General features: G+C 36.6%; 1 protein-coding gene across 1 annotated transcript; it reads right to left on the bottom strand.

The window, feature by feature from the left end:
• Positions 1-4969: 4969 nt before the first annotated feature.
• On the bottom strand, positions 4970-17896 carry LOC146136060 (uncharacterized). Its single transcript, XM_083396144.1, has 10 exons — positions 17804-17896; positions 16701-16852; positions 12027-12095; positions 11872-11907; positions 11099-11323; positions 9741-10004; positions 8983-9079; positions 8130-8167; positions 7523-7726; positions 4970-5123 (listed from the first exon to the last, which is right to left on the bottom strand). The coding sequence occupies exons 1-10, from the start codon at positions 17894-17896 to the stop codon at positions 4970-4972; spliced, it is 1332 nt and encodes a 443-aa protein (XP_083252270.1).
• Positions 17897-18524: the final 628 nt, after the last annotated feature.

Here is an 18524-nt window from a genome sequence, read left to right as displayed (position 1 = left end):
TAACAGAATTAAAGACGCTTGTAAGATTCAAGTTTCAGTTTATTTATGTGCTTATTTGCAAACATTGGAAAAAGGACAGCGAAAGGACCTTTGCGGTCATCAATGTATTAAATAAGCTAAACTCACAATGTTAGTTTTATGTTCATACGAGATGCCTGTCTGTTGTACCAGTCTGTTTTGTACGGCTGACTAATGTCATCTGACATCGGTATTTTGACTTCTTGTAAACAATCGCAAATATGCCACGTGATAAAACGATTCTGTTGACTTCCAAATGATAATTAATCAAAGCGGGTTTGGATAACGAAAAATAATAATATACTTTACATAATTCAAACTGTCATAGATATTGGTCTGATGAACTTCACGCTAATTACTGGTACGTTAAAAGTGAGCAAAGGGTGAAATAGAAGTACAACTTTATAAACGCATTACCACGATTTACAACAAGCAAACTATGAATTTTTACTGAGTTACATGAGATATTATTTTGTTGACACGAAGTTTAACAGAATAGTAATTAATATTTACCATTTAAAACGAAATAAATACTTTGCCGAAAAAGGATTTACAGTATGCACGACAAACCTGGTACAAAAAACTTGAAAGAAGCGCTAGTTCGACGTTCCACGCCGTTTTGTTATTATAACTCCCATTACACAGCCTATAATGTAATGTGTTTCTAATGCTGTTCTGAGTAGTTTTAGTTTAAAACTCAAATACATTTTCTTAACACGGTGGGTATTCTGTGCCATTCTTTTACGCTGTATGTTATACGATTTGTGTATTAGACTTGAGAAATCTCAAAACAGCGCCAAAATTAGACAGTAGCCGCAGCTGAAAGGTCGGAAGTCTATGCCCTTGACTTAATCGCTAACCACCACTATCGAACGTAGACAGAGAGCCTTGAATGCCGCCATCGCTTTGGCGCCAAATGGGAACAGTTGCGCTTCTTCGCCTGGCAGCAGATAGCAGACCGATGAGAATTAGTATAATTGACGTTTACCGTCCGTAACGCCACTACTCCCGACGCCGAGTGTCTTGCTTCGCAAAACCTAACCCCAAAACAAAATACGCCTTTCTTCGCACGCTTTTGTAGAAATAGATACAAAGGCATCGCTAAATGACTTTGAAAGAGCCAATCTGCTATAAATAGTTCGTACATTGCTCGTCGCTTTGGTCATGTTTGTCTTTGTTATTTCTAACCCCAACTGCGCAGCCTAAGTTTTTCGTTCTTTCTGCCGCTTGGTTTAGTCTTACTGGCAAAAGTTCGGCATTTGACTCGAGGGAGTTCGTTCGATTACAAATCTTAAATAGTTCACTAATAATTCAATGTTAAAAATATTAAAAACGTCGTTACACACCGGTGCGTTTAAAATGTATTATCAAACAATAAGGTCTACCAAACGTGATATTAGTCTTGTACAGTATACTCTAAGTTATTGGCCTAATTTCATTATCCATATTCAATCAACCCAGTTTGGCTTGACCGTGGTTCTTCACAGAATTGGAAATAAACTTTTTCGTGGAGGAAAAATATCGTTAAGAAAATGTACATCTGTCAAATTGCTGTCTGCAAAAAACATATTAGGCTACTGCCTGTAAACATACCAGACATAATCGGAAGTAAAACATAAAAAAAATCTATAAACCCTAATGGGCCGCATTAGACCTCGGGGGAGACATGCGTCCTGCGAGACGAATTTTGAACTCTGCTGGTTTACACCGTGTCGTCATACACGATTGGAATGTAGTACCGCTGATAGTAAGTTTTGTTTTAATAGCAAATGGTTACATTATAGAACATCTTTGCCATACAGCTGCTGTTCAAAATTCCAGACCTGTTTTCGTAATACGATAGGGATGCTAAGTGTGTCGCAAAGCAGTGAACTTTATTCAGCAAACGTTTTTAATATTTTTCTATTTAAACCTAACTTATAAAATAAACAGTGTTTTTTTAAGTGTAAGTATATGCGGTTGTGTAAACTTTGTAATCGTAATAGTATTTCGGGCATTGCCCCCTTTTCCTAATACAATTTAAAAAAATTTAGCGAGAATGCGCAAGGAATGGCAGATCATGGAAACGCAACACCAACACCAGGGGAGGTTGCAGGAGGGGGTAATGCCCCTCCGCTATCGGTATTTTTTGGCCATTTAAACAAGGTAAATGCAAAACATTTCAAACGAATCTGTACTATATTTATGGTTGTTCGTTTTGATCCAAAAGCGAAAAATTACGGCTACTTAATACAAAGTATTTTTTAATTTTTTTTTAAAGGGTTATGATTAATTTGATGTGCTTTAGCAATTTCAGAAAGACTAACCAATAATCCTTTAAGTATAAACGCATTAGAAAAATAAAATAAATATTATTTTACTTTTTGCCTTTCCGTTTCTTTATTTTTCTAAATACTTTATTTTGTGTATGCCTTCGTAGTATTATTTAAATCTTTCAAGCAACGTCCTTTTTATGGTTTATCTCATTGTCGTACCACTTCCTACAAGCCTTATTTAGTTTGTGTCAAATCTCAATCTTATTTAGCCTAAAGTTGTCAAATATACTAATGAACCTATTTTCAAAAAAATCATTAAACAGTACAAAGAAATTTATCAACAAATATGCCCTTCTTAATTCTGTAGAAGGGAACTAACTACTTTTACCCTGACAAACACAAATTGCCCACTAAAATAACAGAGACTTGTTTTAGCGCTTCGCCAGTTTTGTTCTCAGTTATTTGTTTATATCGAACGGTTACAATATAACTTACCTTCAGCAACTTTGCAAAAAAATATAAATTAAAAAACCCTAGCTTGTGTTTAACTTGACCACAAATCTACGAATAAAGCCACACGAAGGCCCTCGCCAAAAAAACAACAAGCGCAACCTCTTTATATTGCAATGTCACGCTCTGGTAAGTCCCACAGGTGCTGACGTAGAAATCATTCGGAATGTAATTTAGTATGCACGACATTTGCGTCGAGTAAATCGGTAGCAACAGGTAAGCACAGTCGGATGCAAAGTGCATTATGCATGACCAGGAAGTTTCCCGTTGAAAATGCCAAGGTCTCTGAGGAACATGGAAAAAGAAACCTTCTATACAAAAGCGAACGTTCGTCCTGTCAGCGTTCATTATGCAGCAAAGGAAGTTTTCAAACTTAGATTTCTGGACGTGCAATGCAGAATTAATTCCTTTCTTGTTCAATTGTTTATTTGTTTGTATCAGACACCAGACACATCCAAAATTAGTTACATGAAACAAAAACACGTGAAGGTGACGACACTGGGGACTCTGGACTCGAGTAAGACCACGTAAAACTACCCGAGTCCCGAGTTCGAAGTGTTCATGCGCAGTACCAAACTTTGAAACTAATACGCCAACTGTAAATGCAAAATAGCATATGGTGGGATTATTTTCAACAAAGCATTGTGAGTAAATAAATGATGACACCCCTACAAACTGCATTGCTAAATATCCACCGTATAGTTACGTAAATTGGCGAAACACAGGCTATAGAGTCGGAGCCGGACTCTGGACGAAATCGCACATTTGCCCGGAGTCGGACTCGGGTTTATTTTTGCGGTATTTGAATTATACCTGTAAATTCTCTACGGTATGTTGATATTTTCAAACCGTAAACTCGCGCTAGGCGAAAAAGGCATTTCTTAAGCATTTTTGAATTACATAAACTTTAAACAGGCAAAAGATATAGTTTGTGGGGGGGAGGGACCCCGTGCCCCTTGATCCGCCACTGGTTTTAATTTTACTACGGCACAATTTTTAAGTTGTGTTTCTTAATAGTATAAATTTAGTGTAGCGAATATAGAGGAGCGTTTCTCAACCGCGGCCCTCGGTCCCCCTATTAGAGATCCAAGAAACAGTCTTCGGGGGGCCACCAATCTATAAAAAATTAATTATAAGCTAGTTAAACTCAATTTTGTACTTTTAGTTCTAGGTTCAGAGACCAGCCTTTTGACATTGCCTAGCGTTTTGCTGGAACATAAACAAGGGGACACGAAAGGGGGCCACGAGACATAAAAGGTGATTATCACTGGTAAAAAGAGTAAAAATGTCGGGAAAAAAATAATTTCCGGTTTTATCTACCAATTGTGGTAGTGATCATCTTATAGATGATGATGTCTAAGTGTAAGTCAGCAATATGGTTTGTCCCATTTTTTAAAATAAACACAAACCTGCAAAACAGTCACCGACTTGCCGAGCCTACGTTTGGTGCTCACTATCTTCAGCCGAAAAAATTGCAATTCGGCTGCAACATTAGATTTTTTTACACCCATATACTCTAACTGAGTCAGCAGTTTCCACTTATCTCGCGCTGAAGTTCTATTGAATAAGTCGGGGTTTAACAATCTGTCGGCATTTGGAAAATAAATTAAAACACCAGCGTCCAGGTACGCGCACTCGCACAGTTTAATAACATTTGACTTAGCTAAATCGAAAACTGCTAGTGCTGCAAAACCTCTATAAACCATTTAAAGTAACTTCCCTATACTCTTGTAAAATCATGCTTTTGTTTGAACAAAACACGGCTGCTCTAAATCGATTATTATTTATGATGTAACATCGAAACAGTAATTGAAAATTAGTATTTCAAATTTGGTCAAATAACCACATTAAAATGCCAATTGTATTCGAAAGTTTCTTTTATGGTGCGAAAAGTTAATAATTGTTTTAAAAAATCGCTAAACTTTTACTTTATAAAAACAAACAATCAGGTTTTCATTAAACTAAGCCTAACGTGGTAACTAATTCCATCAAACAAAGTAAAGTAAATTGTCGTGAATATTTTATCTCGGCTTTCCGGTCAGTTTTATGCAAGTGGGCATATTTATTCAGGTTTACTGACCACATTTTTGAAAAAAAAAACATCAACGTTTGTAAGTGAAACATTTTTATGTACAGCAGCACATTACACAAGCAGGCAGGCAAACAACGCAATGTACAATATATATCTAGTGGAAGTGCTGGATGGCGTCCTCGTCGTAATCCAACAGCGCGTCAAGAATCTGGATTGATCTGGATTGAGCCGGAGCCGGCGAAGAACGCTGTTGATCGTGAACCAGCTTGTAAACCGCTGTGTTAGTGTCAATGGGCACACTCTGGTCTCTGCAGAGTCGATGAAAAAGTTGTTTAAACCGATAAAAAAGGTGTTTTCTTGTAGTAATTGTGTAAATGGTTCTTAAACTGACCAATGGTTCTTAAACTGGGTTCCATGGACTCCCTGGGGGTTCGCCAACTAATTTTAGGGAATCCACGAAGGACTAATTGAAATAAAAGTATATTTAACAAGTAATAAATTTTTCAAAGAAATCAGTTTAATTAAAAATAAAACGTTTTTGCACTGAATGTACTTGTACTTAGACTCCATTTCACTTTCACATTTTTTGAACCGAAATCAACAAATTTATGAAGCCTATTTTGATTGTGACGTCAACATAACGTCATTTTTTGAAAGCCAAAACCAAACTCTAAAAGGTCTTTGCGGGCCGCACAAAATGTTAACTAAGAATAGTGTTTTTCAAATGTTAAGACAACTATTAATCAGGCGGGCCTCGGATTTTTTTCATCCATACTACTAATTAAAAGTGTAATAAAGCTACTTTGAAAAAACACGATAACCTTAATAGATTTTGAATTCCGGGCGCACCTGACGGGCGCGATTTTTTTGGGGTATACCGGCATTTCTTTTAAATTTCCTGCTAGCTTTTATTGCATTGCCGAAAACAAATAAAAAATTGTTAAAAAATATTTGTCTAATATTTTTGAATACGTTTTCCGTTTGTCCGCGACGCACTTGGCAGCCTTCCACGGCGCAACGGTAAAGAAGCGCTGATCTAGATCTAGTCCAAAGACGGCATCAAAACGTAAACAAACTGCAGATAGAAAAAAGTTTCGCGCGAAATTGTTTTGCCTGTACTAAGTTCAAAGAGGCGGCGGGCCGCATCCGTAGGTTGGCGACCCCTGCTTTAAAGATACAAACATTTTGCCGCGTATAAAACGGTGAAACGCAACAGCAACCAACAACTTTACATAAGAAAGCCAATTATTACGTAACAACGGTCGGGAAACTACTACAAGTTCACAGTTGTTTTAAACATAGCTGGGTTAGTTTTGTGGCAATGAAATATCGAATATGAATTTAGTATGTTATTTCCAAAACAGAATCTTGTCCACCAACAAAACACATAATGTCTACGACAAAAGTTCGAAATGTTTTATTAATTTGAGAAGCGCGCCACTTTGAACAACAATCAACCAGCAAGGTATTAAAACCTACAACATAGAACATGCATTTTACCACTAAATTGCATCAAAAGTATTTTCTGTTATACAAATATATAGTAAAAAAATTTTAAAATATATTAATTTTATTTATTTTACATTTTTTTATATTTTAAAATATTTTTCTATTTATTTGTGTAGAAAAACTGATAATGTCATTTATTTGGCAAAATTCATATTTTATGTTGTAAGTTTTAATACCTTGCTGGCTAATTTTTGTTCGAAGCGGTGTGCTTTTTAGGAACTGGCGTTATTAGTGTTTTTAATATCCTTGGACTAAACTTCAGAAAGGTTAAGAAGTTTTAAAATCCAAGTCCAAATTAATTACATGCAAATATATTCAAACAAATGCATCGCAGTAACATATACCGCATATGATCTCAGTACCTCGTGAGTTGCGTCCTGCGGCAGCTTTGTAATAAAACCTCGTGAAAGTCAGCCAACCATGACAGACCAAAGGCAAAGCTGCCCCAGAATCAGCATCAACTGTTTTTCACAACTACTCAATTTATCCCAAAAAAACAAACGTGCGACCAACAAAAATGCAAAATAAAACCCAACCTATCCATACCAAGTCCTAATGGGAAAGGCACAGCACACAGTTTTCGCAGAACATTTATTTTAAAGAACCCTACCCCGCCCAGGTTAAGTCCATACAGGATAGGACTGCCACATACAAAACATGGAAGAACTCTCGTCCGAAGCAGAAAGTACCGTTGCTACCGAAGCCATACACATCGTTCCGGCCGATCCAATCCCTTCCTAAATGCTATACAGACAAACTAGGGACAAGACCCAGGAAAATATTTTCCCAGACCCCTTACCACCATATCCAGCAATCAAAGTCTGCTCTCCTATTGGTTGATTCCCCTTTTCTTCTGTTTTAGTGTTTTGTCCTTTGTTCAGCGTTTCGTTTTTGCCCGCGAATTTCAGCCCGCCACTTACAATCTTATATAGGTTTTCGCGCATTTTTTCTCCTACATTAAATTTAAGGCCTCCACCCTCGTCACAGTTCATATTTCGCATTCAGTTCTTCTTTTTTTTGTCTACTTTATTGTTTTTGCGTACCGTACTTGCCCCGGGCGTTTATTCCTTCCCTTATTTGTTTCTTAATTGATGCGAATAAACTAACATACTGATATTAGTAATACACATTGTTCCACGCCGGTTCATTTCCAGACGTTTTCTCTCAGAAGCGAAGTATACTGTTCAAATATCCATACCCGAAAATTTCTGGATCCGGCACTTTAGCGCCCCTGGCGGAAGCGGTGTTAACCAGGGTGCTGACAATCTGATTGGCGCTGTACATCCCTACTGGTGTGTTGTACTGGGAATGGATGATAGTGGCCGACACAGGACCCTCAATCTCGATTCTTTTGCACGGGTAGGCGGCCGCGGCTGCTTTTAGCGTGTTGCCGGGGTTGGTGCTGTAAGAAATGTTCAGAATAAAGAGAGAATAGTTATTTGTTGGCAACTCAGGATCCCAGTCGTACCACTCGGTTTCATTAGACGACAGGCATCTTCAAGCGGAACCATGTTGATTAATATGAAACACGCAGATTTCTTTTTTTTATTAGACGCTTAAATTGTCTTTTTTTCTAAACCTTTGTTTAAATAAGAGCTTTAATCGACCATCAGACGCAGGCTCCCATCTACACAAATGACAACAATCTGGGAGTTTTGGCCCGCTGTCTAAATTTATTAAGTAAAGCTATGAAACAGATGAACTATAAAAAATGTGAAAAATTAAAGTGTCACGAAAAACACCAGCGTTTGATATAAAAATAACATTCTAATGCAGGATGTAGATAAGTATGACACAGGACTTACAGTCCAGCTCCGGATTTGGCTCCCAATCGAAGTTTGCCCTGTGCGATCACGATGAAAACCAGCAAGATGATGTAGAGTAGAGAGCGTTGGATGGAGTATTTCAAAGGGGTGAAATGAAACAAAGTAGAAGAAGAAGAACAAAAAAATATGTGATAGAAGATATTCAATTATATGATTGAATTTCATTTTAAAATGATGTCAAGCATGTGAATTGGGATACGGACATATTATAGAGCTACCAAAATATTTGGGATTTGGTTAACAATAACCAACTTCTTAAAGTAACGTTAAAATATGCTGATACACAATTTCTTCAGCAGCGAGTTAACCACTGCTACAAAATTGCTTAATCTGACCGTTGGGGGTTCAATTTTTTAATGTTGAATGGTCGCTAGGGGGGTCTGATAATATTTTAATTCCGATATTGATACTAAATACTTTGGAACAAATACCGCGGTGATATTAAATAACAACTGACGCTACTACGTTCGAACAAGCAAATCAAATCCAAAAAACTTCAAATCTACTTAAAAGTTAATATCAATTTTACTTAGGCGTTAAGTGCTTATATTAGCTCCAGTTGTTATTTCTGTTATAAAAAAGTTGGTTACAACGCAAATCATGGCTGAAAGTTGTACATAAATTTGGTTTTGGATAGGCATTACTATACCACCGTATATTGTTTATCGGCTTCAATCCCGGGTATTGGCTCCGATTCCATATTATCTGGCTGGGCGCTCAACGCACCAACGCCAACGTTAGCAAAAAATGGCTCCAGTTAGTGCTATCATTGATTTAATCGAAAACACATATTAAGGGGCATACGTTACGCGGAAGACAATAAATCACTTACGTGTAGCCACTGAACTTGCGGTTTAAAATCGGGCAAAGGCTTGGCTGGCTGCAGTTGGCGTCTGATATAGTCTGGGAGTTTCTTTTTCTCTTGTTCGCTGAAACAACTCGTAAGGTTTACTAAGACTTATAGGGAAGGTACTTTGCTTCGAAAAATCACACGTTTTTCGTACATTTATTTAAGTGCAGGTATTATTTTACAGTAGCCTACAGTTATTATACAGTTGCATGAACTTTGTTAAAATAATTAAAAGTTTACGGTTGTTTAATAAGTAAATCGTTGATGCTGTAATTTAATATTATTATAGGTTTTACAAAGCTGGTGAAAGCATCAAAGTAATGTATTGCGAGCTGCTATAAATTCTGGCGAATCAAAGGAAAACAAAATATTTTTACGAACGGTTGCTTAAATTGCACAACGGCTCGCGTTGAGCCAATGGCGAATTTGTTAAAGTTGAACAACAATTCAGACATTTTCGAAAAAACACAAGGGATTTCTAATAAAACGTTGGCTAACCGTAATGCACTATACTCTCCTAATCATGTACGGCAGTAGACAGCATCCCCATGGGCCTGAGGAATCCCATGCTCTCGAGAAAGTATTTATTGTTATTAAGATTAAGATTGAAAGTGCTAAACCAACAGAGCTATCTGCAAGCATTTTACAAGCGCGATAATTGGAAAACGATGTTATTTCAATTACCTAACTGCGCAGCGACGAACACCATTCACTTTACAAAACAATATAAGCTATGTCACCTGATATTGTTTATATCTTCCTGTGCAATCTCTTCGCTCTGCTGCTCAGTTTCTACCTCAAGAGATGCTACCGGTTTTGGCCTGTGTACCCTCGGTTTTGGCTCCGGGGCCTGTGCGTGGTGGGGAACGGGACCAGGACTGACGATAACGTGGGTCTCTTGAATGGGGGACTCGACAGCGGGTTGGGGGCTCGGGGATCTTCGTGTTGGAACGCTCTCAACAGCAGGGGATTGGACTCGACTGCGGTTGCTGCGACCTCCCTCGCTGTAATTGACGCAAATCAGATACAACGCGGTAAATGGAAGCAAAAACAATGCCAAAATTGCGTGATTTCGGTTTGGAGTATCTTAATATGCTCGTATCTCTTTACGATCGTTGATTGGAAATAAGCGGTGCTGGAATTCGTTTGCAAATCCTCATAAATGCGTTTACTTCTTCAGAAGTGCTCACACAATGTTATGATAACATTTGAAATGACTGCATGAACTGAATATTTATTTTCGGTTTACATTTTTTTAATGTTTTTGGTGGGAACACTTGAATACAAGGAAGAACAAATAGTTTGTTCCAATTTAAAACTTTCTCGTTAATTACTAGACAAGCAAACATGCAAACCTTGACATGCAAACAATATATCTGGTGTTTTTGTTTGTATTGCTCCTAACAGCCTATATGAAGGATGGCAAACCACTGACCACGGGTCACGAAGTGACCCACCACAGATTTTCAATGACCCACCACTTGTCTCTCTAGAAATAACGAAATAGTATAAATCATTTTCAGGAAAGGATAATTAAAAAAAAAAATTTACTGTTTAAATTAGGGCTGCCTAATTTGTGGGTGGTGTAAAAGTGTTTTAGGGGTGACGAATAGGGCTACATTAACTGCACTTCTACAAATGTGTGCAGAAAAGCAGAAGCATTTTGTTTATCGCTGTATAACGTAAAGAAGGGCAAAAGGAAGGAAAATCAAGAGCTCGCAGACTGAAAAAAAATTTGAAAACCCTGACTTAACCATACTGAAAAGCTTTCTGCTGAACTCCTGTAATCCCATAAAAAATGCTGCAGCATTTGTTACCTATTTAGGTTCTTAATATTTGTTGAAATCCGAACTTGGATATAATTAAATAAATGGCCCACTAGAGAATTTTGTGAGGATTAAGGTCGTGTTTGAGACCAACGCGACGAAAAGGTTCGCCATCCCTGGCCTATACGCATGCAAAAGTGTGTTTACACAAGCTTTGTAAAATGGTTATGACAGGCGTGACAAGTCATTACTCATCATTTGGCGCGTGTTTTGAAGTTAGAAAAGCAAATGCAAAATTCATGAACAGTTTTGTATTGTGCTGATGGGCTAACCGCCTTTTTGGTGACTTTTTGTCAATAGCTGAAGATCGATTCTTCGCCTTCGTGGCTTGGGGTTTTCCCCCTACTTTAATGGTGATTTTCGGCATGTTTGGATGACCGAAGCTTGCATTGTTCGCTGCTGAACCACCGTTGGACAACCGTTGTGGAATCCTGGTACCGTTTGGGCTTTTGCGATGCTTTGCATCCAACACCTCTTTAGGCGTGCCCTTGTTGTTTCTGAATGTCACCACGCAAATCGTTTTCGTATTAATTTTAATCAAATAAATGAATAATTTCGCTTTTGCGTAATAGTCTTCAAAAACTTCCGTTTGCTGACAACACATTTAAAATGAAACCTTTTGTGAGACGCCATGTTGTGGGGTAATGTATTTAAAAATCAACCTTGATCACCCTATGAACCCGGTAAATCAAAATTACAATTACAAAAGACCATAAGAGTGTTATGCTGAACTAAGATAAAACTATAAGACATAATTAAATAACCAGTGGAATGCGACATGCTCTGAGTAAGGCACACCAATGCAAAACGCTTATTTACACACAGTTACTCACGAACGTAAATTCCTACTTTACCTTATTTGGCTTGGTGGTCGCTCACTTTGCATATTTAAAATACAGATAATCTCATTACAATGTATTCTTTATCGATTTTGTAAACAATAGTAAGGGTAAATATTAATGGCAAGGATATAAAGGATCACTTAGGATATAATAACTATGTAATTAAACTAAAACTTTAATGTTAGATAGGACAACAGTGTTACCTGCATGGTGTAAGTAGCTGACTCCTGTCTCTTTCACTACAAAATACAACACATTATATGACGTTATTTATCATGCCCGGGTTGCGATGAAATAAGGCATTTATAACTTTATTTGCTACAGCTTAATTTTACAACGAAACAGCTGAGAGACTCACAGTTCTGTAATTGACGTAAAGTTGGCCTCCGAATGACGCTTGTTTAGACTTTGAGTAATTTCTTCTTGGCTGTAAATATATTTTGTATACGTGTTGTTTAAAAATTATGCAATGAATTTTGAATATTAATTTAACGCTAGTTAAAAACACAACAGAGCAAGATTAAAAAAGTGATATAAGACTATTCAATTTTGTATTTGTTAATTTGGCTGCATACTCCTTAAAAGCTTTTGATAATTTGACAATTAACATCAGGGATGTGTAGTCGGACACGGACTAGAAACTCGGGACTCGACGGAGTCGGTTATTTTAGCTTGAGTGGGACTTGGAACTCGAGTAAGACTACCCGAGTCTCGAGACCGAAGTGAGTATGCGCAGTACCAAATTTCGAAGCTGATAAGTTTGCAAACTGTAAATGGGAAAGGTGGAATAGCATATGGTGAAAATATTTTTCATATGTTGTGGGTGAATGAATTATATGACACCCCTGTGAGTAGATGAATATCAACCATAATTTAGTTACTTAATTGAGTTAAATAAGATTGTAGAGTCGTAGTCGAACTCGGGACTCGATAAAATCGCACATTTGGCCAGAGTCGGACTCGGAAGTTTGACTCGGTTATTTTTAACCGACTCCGCCGACCTGGTTAACAGTGCATTTAGGAAACATGTGAAGAAAGAGACGCGAAACATAAAAAAACAGGCCTCAAATTTAGCTAGTGATTGTTTAATTCTTCGATTTTGTTCACCCCTACCACAGAATGCGGCATTCCATGAACCTAAATTTAACAACAATAAAACTCAGAGTTTAAAAGCCCGAGTGAAACCAGGATCAAGCAGTTTTAAAATGATTATATATTTCGCCTATACATAAAAGTAAACACATATACATAGCAAAGTAATAATAAAAAGTCAAAAACATATAAAAGCAGTACAGATTACGTAAAAGTTTAAAAAAAAAACAGGCTATTAGAATAAAAGTATGGTTTTCTGAAAGGTAATCTAATGCAAAGCAGCGCCGCGCGACAAGACAACCTTTACCTGACGTAACATTCAATAACAACAAGACGATATTGTTAATATACTCGTCAGCGGAACGGTGATCGACAAGCAGAAACTTGCTGTCAATGGCTTTGAATTCCATAAAGATACACCCTTTTATATAAAATTAACAACGATATGACGTAATTTTCAAACTATACACACAGATGTTTAACATTTTTTTGTAATTGGTATACATCTAATTCAGCTATGTGATGCGATTACATAACCTTCCATATACCTACTGTTAAGAGGGTATAACTATTTTCAAGCAACGTACGTATAGGTATCCGTTTCCGACATGGATGCTTCTAAACTTTAGTGAAAATTGCATTATTAAATTATTTTTTCTATTCCATTTGTAACAGAAGGCAAATCGATTTAAGTGATTTATTTGCTTTTAGTTTTCTGCCAAATCAACCATAACAAATCCATTTTGACATGCATTAGTTATGTATGAGCACCAGTTGTTACAAAGTTTTGAAAATCTGCCTTGCTGAAAGGTTGAGCTTATACAGTATTTACAGTTGATATTGTTCATCATCCTTTTTAGAGATTGTAGTTTTAGCAATGCGTGTCCGTTTGGTAAAAGCTGAATAACACGTCTCAAACACCGTCGTGCATGCATGGTCTTTATTAATTTCGATTTACGTCAAAACATTCATTGCTAAAATTTATTAATTTCGTTTAATTTAAAGCGTTCAATTACTCCTATCTGTTGATTTAAGTTGCGAACATTTTATTTCATCGTTTTATTTATTCATTCTGTTTAAGAAACACTGTTTCAAATATCGTATTACTTCTTTTATTTTATATAAGACCTTTAAAATAACGAATATCAAACCTAAAAGGTGTTTCGCGACGTAAAAGATGTATAGCACAGTATTAATAACGTTGAATTTTGGGTACTTGTGTAGATTCGCTATAAATAAATAATATTGCAAATTATTTCATTGACTTGTATTTGGTTATCAGCTAAATATGCTCGATGCAAATACAGTTTTAAAGCATTTTTGAGATTGAAAACCATTACTTTCAATTTGTCATTAAAAGTTCACCAAACATAAAATATCGGGTGTTAAAGAAAGCTTGGCGCAACTGTGACCATTGGTCAGTCGTCAACACTCTGTCCGACGCTGACCACAAAGGTGCTGACGTGTGTGTTCAACAGCCATCAAAACATCATCGGCTGCATCTGGAAAGCTCTTACAGGCCAATGCAAGTAGCTTTCGAACCTTGCCGTGGTCGCCGAGTGTGGCAGGCGATAAGCAAGCCCGTTACGAAAATAGAAATCTCGATATGTTACTCACAGGGTCTGTCTGCTGGGCTTAGAGGTTTCGTCTACGCTTGTACTAGCCTGCATCTAATGGTATTACTAAGTATGGTATGGGTCTGCACGTTAACGAAATATGATGCCTGTATAACGATATGTTGCCTGTATAACGACCTTGTAAATTGAACAGCGAATCTGAAGCGACTTTTTCATTTAGACTTTTTTGTTCGAACTTCCTACCACAGTAAACAAAATCAAAAATCAAATATTTCAGCCAAACAAGCCTTGTAGCGGCGGCTTTTAATAAACAAGGAAAGAGCATTTATTGTTTTTAATGATGATATTTATTTTTAATTTAGGGCAAAAAATCGCGATCCGATCCGATAGCACATGATTACCATGCTAAATCGAATAAATGAAATTGTAACGTTCGAAGGAGATATTTACGGGTTATTTGTTCAAAATATGCTTTATCGTTAGGATGTTTAGTTGTCTATACAGCATTTTATCTCCTTTTTTATTTCTTTTTGTGTCATTTTACTTTGCGTAGTTGCATGTGTGAGATTCTCTGATGAAAGCTTTCTGAATAGCTAGCCGAAACGTTGGATAAACAAATATACACCAGAAGAACTTATTTTCAGTATACTAGGCCTGGTAGCAACAGCATATTTATTGTCTATACCAGTGGTTCTCAACCTTTTTTTTCTTTCGTGGTCCATTTAGGTTGCAAAAAATTTCTGTGGCCAAATAATTTTTTATGAAAGAAACAACTGTAAAATAGGTTTAGAACAAAATACAGCAGAACGCATTTCAAAACAGATGATTTATTTAACCGTGCATTAGTGAGTTATCTGCGGCTGAACAATAAATTAATATTCCCTTTCAATTCCTCCCCAAGGCATTATTCTTGTAAAATTAAATATACCGGTAGTGACACAAATGAAACTAAATCTAGCTGTTTTAAATTGGTCTGTAGCCCACCTCAAATGTTCTTATGGCCCGCCATGGCCCACTGGTTGAGAACAGCTGGTCTATACAGTTGTTAGCCTTTTAAGGTAAATTTTGTGCGTTGGATTGTAAATCATTGAATTTCCCATATCAATTTAGTATCGGCTCTGCCCTAGGGGTATCGAACGAGTTCCGATACCATCCCTTTGCATCGGATATCCGCTCCGAATAGATATCACCGGACATCTCTAATACCGAATATGTATTTGTCAGCCTTGTTTTAGAAGAAAGTTGATTTCAACCCATAAAAATCAAAGCAAAACTATACTTTCAAATAGTTAGGAGGTAAATCATTTAAAGCGACAGTCGTTGTTTTCATATTTTACTTTTTACATCTTCTATTTTGTTGGTTGTCCTTTCAAACTTTTCTGACTCTTAAAAACTTTCAACCCCTACCTATAAGCCTACGATGGTGTTTTTTCTCAATTTTTTGACCGAATTGCAAATCACATCTTCATACTGATAAAAATATTAGGCGTCGATTTTGTTTGAACGCAAATGACATTTAAGTATTTCATTTGACTACTTTTATTTAGAGAAATGGCTTATTGAAAAAACATATTCTGGTCGTATCATTTGTTTTCGCCTCGCGATGTTGAAATACCCGAGACATAAAAACATATTTGAAGAAAACTAATACATACTTTATCGTAACTCGGGTCACCAAAATCTAGTTAAAATTTACCTTCCCAAGCTGATTGCCAGTTTTGTAATGACTTAAGTAAATGACTTGACTTAAGTGCACTTACGTCACTGTTTTAAAGTGACTGGGCTTAAGTCAAATGACTTGGGTTAAATTTAAGGATTTTCATTTACCATTTTATTGTAAAATTGCTATTTATCGAAAGTTTTGCAAATCAATCGATTAGATTGCTACATGTTTTTTTTATTATTTTTCAGTTAAACTATGGCTTATATTCGGACAAGTTATTGTAATGGTTTACCGTTTGATAATTATATTAGTGGTTTGACTTGGAAATGACTTGCTGTAAAAATGACTTGACTGGGACTTGACTTGCTATTTTTAAAAAAGACTTGACTTGAACTTAAGTTATTTCACAAATGACTTGACTGGGACTTAAGTCATAAATGACTTGTTTACAACACTGTTGATTGCTAACCTTGCATTAATTTCTGATTTACGCTAACTGAAATAAATTACAATTTTCAACAATAAAGTAGCGCATCCGCAGCAACCCCAACTTAACACCACATTAGTGGTGATGCTGCCACATTGTCAGACAAGCATAATAATACATTCTATATGCCACCTGGTCAGATTCGACATTATCGTTTATCTATATTATTAATGCTGCAAAATATATTAAAAATTATCTCTTTAGGGATCTTACCTGAGCAGGGTCATGTGCAGTTCAAATCCGGAAAGTCGTACCCTCTCCAAAATTTCCGGCAGGTCGTTGTCGCTAACGCTGAACCCATTGATGGCAACCATCACATCTCCCTGCATCACGTTTGCCTGCGCCGCCTTGCCTCCAGGAGTGACCTGTCAATTAGGAGCAAATAAAAATGGTGAGAGGAAGGGTTTGTGCAAAAAAAACAGAGTTGGGTGTATTGTAATTGTAATTGATGTAATTAATTACAGTTTTAATGTATTGTAATTGTAAAGTAATTGAGGCATTTTCACTCTGTGTACCGTAATTGCAATTTGCTAAAATTTTGGCTCAATAGGCCTACATTGATATTGCGAAAATCGAAAATTGTAATTAATGTTATTATTACAGTCTTTAATGTAATTGTATTTGTAATGTAATTGGAACATTTAGGGAGTAATTGTATTTGTTTTTTTAATTGAACTGAATTAATGTAATTCATCCAATTCTGTTTGGAACAAGACAATTTAACGAGGATTGAGAGATATACTGATTTTTACCAGAGGACAACACAACACAAAACTTAGAAAAATATTTTTATAGATATTTCCGCGTTAACAGCAGTTAACCTTAAGTTGATTGTCAAACACGACTCATCGGCACATGGTATTATACAAACAGAACATCTTATACACGGTTACTTTTTTTAGAAATGTTCTTCTGTAATGATGAACTTCAATCAGTAAATGTAAATACTTCTTTAGCTATACTGGATCGATGCTGTTAACATTACCTTTTTAATGGTGTTATACTAATTGTTACGATCCAAACGTCAATATGATGAATATTCGACAAAGCATATTTTTACATTAAATGCAAAACTTAATGTTCGCCAAACATGTAGAAAACTAAAAGTCAAGGCAAACATATTATAAACTTACGTCCAAACTTCTAATGTTTTATTCAGGCACGCCACGGTATGGTATTTACACGTAACACCAGTAATTTTAGGAGCACTTTAGCAAAACTTATATTGCATTGTGTGGCTAAACGATGCAACTCATAGTGGAAGATATAGGATAATTAGTGGTGGTAAAATTTTTATATGTTAGAAGAGTCCTTACCCTTGAAATGGTGACTGGCTTTCCGACCAGTGGTCCACCAGAAATGCGGAAGCCCCATGGGCCGCCTCCCGACATAGACACCTCATACGGCATTACTGCAATGCAACGCTTCAAACACTAACACGCCAAAAACTTTTCCTGCACAAACAATAATGTAATCTACAATCGTGGAAAGACTGTTGACTGAATATGTATATCTCCATGTTACATAAATCCTATTTTAGTTTTCTGTGGTCATACGCAGCCCGTACATCTGACAATCGCTTGGTTTGCATTACGCGTAATATATGTTTTTCAATGGGAACGCTGTAAATACATTTCAATCCAAGAAAATTTATGTATTTCGAGATTTTACCTTAAAAAATAACAACATCAAAGTCAATTTTTCTGATTAAACATTGTTTGCAATTTATCTAAAACTGTCATTTTCCTTTTATAAATCTGACACTTAAAAAAATCGCAAAACGTACATTCTTATTTCGCCTTAAATGTGCAGGTCTGTACGTATCTAATGCTGTATTGCAAACATCTAAACACTTTCAGGCATCATAGATGATGTCGCGGAGTCTGTTAATCAGTTGTGACCGACAAGGATCTGTCGACTAACCCTTATCACCTTCCCTGCTCTGATTTGCTAGATCCTGATTGGTTGATTTCGCAAGTTAGAGAAACCAAGAAACAAACCGGCGACCTCGGGGTGTGAGGTCCTATTGTCACGTCA

Source organism: Ascidiella aspersa, chromosome 8 (assembly GCF_963924565.1).
Source record: "Ascidiella aspersa chromosome 8, kaAscAspe10.2, whole genome shotgun sequence".
In the NCBI taxonomy this organism is placed as follows: Eukaryota; Metazoa; Chordata; class Ascidiacea; order Phlebobranchia; family Ascidiidae; genus Ascidiella; species Ascidiella aspersa.
Note: the sequence above shows the minus strand (reverse complement) of the source record. Positions and strands in the feature narration are given on the sequence as shown.

Bases quoted from the DNA above. Each gene is read 5' to 3' on its own strand.
- LOC146136060 (XM_083396144.1), bottom strand. From the start codon at position 17,896: ATGCCGTATGAGGTGTCTATGTCGGGAGGCGGCCCATGGGGCTTCCGC. The intron at 11,324-11,871 runs GTAACACTGTTG...GGTGACATTCAG, and splicing joins CAGCTACTTACACCATGCAG to AAACAACAAGGGCACGCCTA. The intron at 8,168-8,982 runs GTAAGTGATTTA...GTGATCGCACAG, and splicing joins CGCAAGTTCAGTGGCTACAC to GGCAAACTTCGATTGGGAGC.